Source organism: Trichinella spiralis (genome assembly GCF_000181795.1).
Source record: "Trichinella spiralis strain ISS 195 chromosome Unknown Scfld3492, whole genome shotgun sequence".
In the NCBI taxonomy this organism is placed as follows: domain Eukaryota; kingdom Metazoa; phylum Nematoda; class Enoplea; order Trichinellida; family Trichinellidae; genus Trichinella; species Trichinella spiralis.
This window is the reverse complement of record NW_003530431.1, coordinates 1-836: the sequence shown is the minus strand read 5'-3', so window position 1 is coordinate 836 and position 836 is coordinate 1. Positions and strand designations below refer to the sequence as shown.

The 836-nt window shown below is 38.8% G+C and overlaps 1 protein-coding gene across 1 annotated transcript; it reads right to left on the bottom strand.

Annotated features, from left to right (window-relative positions):
- Positions 1-149: 149 nt before the first annotated feature.
- Tsp_15233 (hypothetical protein) lies at positions 150-742 on the bottom strand. The gene is made up of 3 exons (XM_003367896.1): positions 616-742; positions 570-585; positions 150-444 (listed from the first exon to the last, which is right to left on the bottom strand). Exons 1-3 carry the CDS (start codon positions 740-742, stop codon positions 150-152), a joined length of 438 nt encoding a protein of 145 aa, XP_003367944.1.
- Positions 743-836: the final 94 nt, after the last annotated feature.

Genomic DNA, 836 nt, shown 5'->3' with positions numbered 1-836 from the left:
TTGAGAAGATTCCATATGATATAGCGGGGAAGCTTCAAAAACCCTAGTTGGTAACACCCGGATATTACAAACGTGCTAATACCAAATAGTGATGTTACAAGTGCAGGTGACAACGTCTTCGATAATTTTCAGGCCATGCCTAATGGTAATTATATCTGTACATCGTAACGTATTTGAATCACTTTATGAAGTTCAGCATTTTTGAGTACGATAAAGTCAAGCAGGACAGAATAAGTGGCAGTAAAACTGCTTTTCACGTGGAGCTGTTGTGGCATTCTGTAATCCAAGAATAGTCGGAATTTTTTCAGTGAATTTGTGAACTCAAAAGCATGTTGGCAGAGCTGAAGCTTGTCATGAGTAAACTCCGATACCCTCAGAGCCAAGGTGCCGTTGAGGCTGGCAATATGAATACGAGGAAAAGAATGCAAAAGATGGTCAATGGTACTGAAAATTTGTTCAATGGCAAATTCATGTTAGCGTTCACGAAACAACTGGACAAAGTCGAATTAGGAAGCAAAGTCCTATTGGGCATAAAGTTAGACATAACTGACTGAGCTAATCAAATAAACCGGAATGGTGGAAAATCTAAGAAAATTCAAGATTGCTAATTTCTACTGCTGCGTTTAGCGTTAACTTTCTTTTGCAAAAGTGCTTTAAAATGGAATTCAAAATTCTGAAATTCATTTTTGGTTGATCTTGCGTTTGCGTTCAGTGCTTTGCGGTTCAGAGTTATTTGAATCATTTTTTATTCTGTTCCTTGTTATGGCTGATGTCCCTGAGTTACATCTTGTACCACATCGTTGCGGGATCTGCATCAATTCGGTGTTGTGGTAGGC

What these genes read in the sequence shown, in the direction of transcription:
- Tsp_15233 (XM_003367896.1), bottom strand. Translation starts at nt 742, where the DNA reads ATGATTCAAATAACTCTGAACCGCAAAGCACTGAACGCAAACGCAAGA.